Consider the following 2740-nt stretch of genomic DNA (forward strand, 5'->3'; position numbering starts at 1 on the left):
CTGTCCCCCAAACCTAGCACATATGGACAGGCCTCAAGCCCAGACTTATCTCAAATCAAGATCCTCCTTCTGGAACCATCCATTTTTATGGTTGGTGAAACTACTTGGAAAAGAAAGTGTAAGCAGGCTCTTTGGCTTTCCTCATCCCTCCACCTGCCTGCACTCACACTCCACCCCCCCAACCCGCCCACCTACCCTCCCCCGTCCTAGTTATTTTTGTCCCAGCAGCCTATATGCCAGCACTGAGATCCAGAAGGCCCGGGAGCTCTGAGTTCTGGGCCCAGCTCAGCCACCAGCCCTTGAGGCAACCCCCATATCTGGGTCCTCCCTGGACCTCTGTGTTCCCACTGCCAAATGGCATGAGAGTTCTATGTCTGGGAAGAACTGGGCTGCAGCCACAACAAAGACTGAAATGATGGCTTCCTCCAGATTGGAGCAGAATTTTTATGATATCCAACCCAGGCACGTTGACAGTCCTGGGCTCTCAGTGGGAGTAACTGTGCCCTGTCCTTTTTGGTCCCCAGAAGGTCAACAGGTGAGGCAGGGAACATGCTCTAGTCCCTGTGCTGCAGAGGAAGAGTGTCGGACTGTGGTCTAAGGACCTGGAGGCAGGTCAGAGACTGCCATCCCCAGGCAATCCATTTAATCCCATCTAAGACTCAGTTTCTTCATCTGAGAAATGGAGATAACAAGGCCATACACACACACATGTCCCAGCACACTACCCGTTTTTGGGACCCAAGTCAGTCAGAGCCAAAGGCCAAAAGCCAGAGAGGGGAGAGAGTAGAGGGAAATGAGGTAGGGACAAATTTCAAAGCCAAGTACAGTGGTAAGAACTGCCAGCAGAAGCAGAGTCCTTCTAAGACCAGATGTCAGGGAACACTCCTTGGTATACACAATATAAAGTGCAGTCCTCACCAGGGTGCCCAGCTGGTGGGCAGCCCTCCAGCCTGGTGGTATGTGATAGCCCACTTACCTGGCTTCTGCAGGTACAAAAGTTTCCTGGAGGGTCAGATTCCACATCAGACCCACAGCTCTATAGTGCAGAGATGGAGCCATTAAACATAACTACATCCGCTATCAGAAGTACCCCTGCCCAGAGCCATCTGCAGGCTGGAGAACAGGTTGGTGGAGTCAAACAACGGACAGGGGGATGGGGCTCAGCTTCCTTCTGGCATTGGCCTGGCACTAAGTTCTATCTTACCGAGGTTGGGTGGCAAGAACTCGGGACTGGAGTCCCGGTGGAGGAAGGTCATAGCATGGGTGTACCTCATGGGGCCCCACCCTGCCTGGCCCACACAGGTGCATTGCCTGATGCCACAGTTCTGTGAGCAAATGGACAGTATGATGGATGAGAGTGGTGAGGGAAAGGGAAGGAGGTTGCCAGATAAAACAGCATGCCCAGTTAATTTACATTTCACAAAGACAATAGCAAATTGTCTAAGTATAAGTATGTTTTGTGCAATATTTGGGGCAGAATTATACTAAAAACCTATGAGTTATTTACCTGAAATTTTAATTTAGAGGGGCATCCTGTATTTTTATTTGCTAAATCTGGCAACCTTCAGCAGTGGGATTTGGGGTTTGGCAACCTTTGGGGAGGTCAGGATCTTCGTGTAGAGCCCAACCTGCCTGCCAAGGCCCACTCACCGGAGAAGAACTGGCTGATGGAGGTGGGTAGGAGCGTGAGGAAGGCCAGGGGGTGGGCGAAGGAGATGGAGAGGACCGCGGAGATGTAGGCCACCCCGGCCACCATGGAGTAGAGACAGGCCAGAGAGGTGTAGAGACAGAAGAGGACGAAGTTGCGCATGTTCCTGCTGCCGATGCAGTTGCCGGTGAAAAAACAGTGATGGTCGTGCCTCAGGGTGACTCTAGCGCACACTCGGCAGAAGTGGGTGCTGGGCGAGGGGCACGAAGCCCTTCTGGCCGAGGTCCCCTGGCAGGCGCCCAGGTCGTCTGGGGAGTTCTGGATGACCAGGACATAATTGCCGAGGGCGTTGGCTGAGAGGAATAAGAAGAGTGCCCCGTGGAGCAGGGCGGGCGAGAAAAGCCGGGCGGCTGCAGGGTCCTCGCGCATGCTGGGCAGGAAGAGGAAGAGCTGCAGCACGAAGGTCACTAGGGAGATGCACAGGAAGTAGGCGGGGGCCACCACGTTGAGCAACCTCAGGGCCAGCATCCTCGATTACATTCCTGCGGGGCCCACGGGGAGAGAGACTGCTGCATCCAGGGGGCGCCCTGGAGCTCTTCCTAGGCGTCGCGGCTTCGGAGGGCTGCGCGCAAATCCATGCCCCCAACCTTTGCCCCTCGGGTTATCTGTCCCCACTTCCCTAACCCTGGACCCTGCAGGCTAGAGCCCCTGAGACCGCAGTGGTCGCCGGGAGTTGTCCCCTACCTCGAGGTGGCCGCTCCCTTGATTTTGAGCGACCTCTGCGCCCTAGTGCCAAGCACAAAGAGGAGGGGACTTGTTCTCAGTCGGTAGGGTTTGGGTGACTAGGGAACAGGGCTGTGCCTTCTGTGGCTGTGGAGAGGAGTCCAGGTTTGGAATTTCTGGTTCAGACCTCCCTAGGTGGAGAAAGCAAAGGATTTGGGTCGGGGGCAGAAAGAACAGCACCATTTGACCTTCTGAAAGTCCTGCTTCACCTCCCCTTTATCAATCCCTCAGCCCCTCCCCCACACATCTCGGGCTGTACTCGGGGACCTCGAAGGTTACTCAAGGCTCTTTGGAGGGGGCGGGGGGACG

At 55.1% G+C, this 2740-nt stretch overlaps 1 protein-coding gene across 1 annotated transcript in view; it reads right to left on the reverse strand.

Moving 5' to 3' along the window:
• The window catches only part of ZDHHC22 (zinc finger DHHC-type containing 22), a 5881-nt gene extending 3453 nt beyond the window's left edge, over positions 1 to 2428 (reverse strand). Inside the window, exons 1-2 of the mRNA XM_012803453.1 lie at positions 2393 to 2428; positions 1651 to 2190 (exon numbers count right to left, since the gene is read on the reverse strand). Of these exons, the coding sequence (XP_012658907.1) occupies positions 1651 to 2176 (526 nt within the window). The 5' untranslated portion in view covers positions 2177 to 2190; positions 2393 to 2428. The remainder of the gene's footprint in view (positions 1 to 1650; positions 2191 to 2392) is intronic.
• Between the last annotated feature and the right edge of the window lie 312 nt (positions 2429 to 2740).

This window comes from Otolemur garnettii, unplaced genomic scaffold (assembly GCF_000181295.1).
Source record: "Otolemur garnettii isolate 467f Iridium unplaced genomic scaffold, OtoGar3 scaffold00020, whole genome shotgun sequence".
NCBI lineage: Eukaryota > Metazoa > Chordata > Mammalia > Primates > Galagidae > Otolemur > Otolemur garnettii.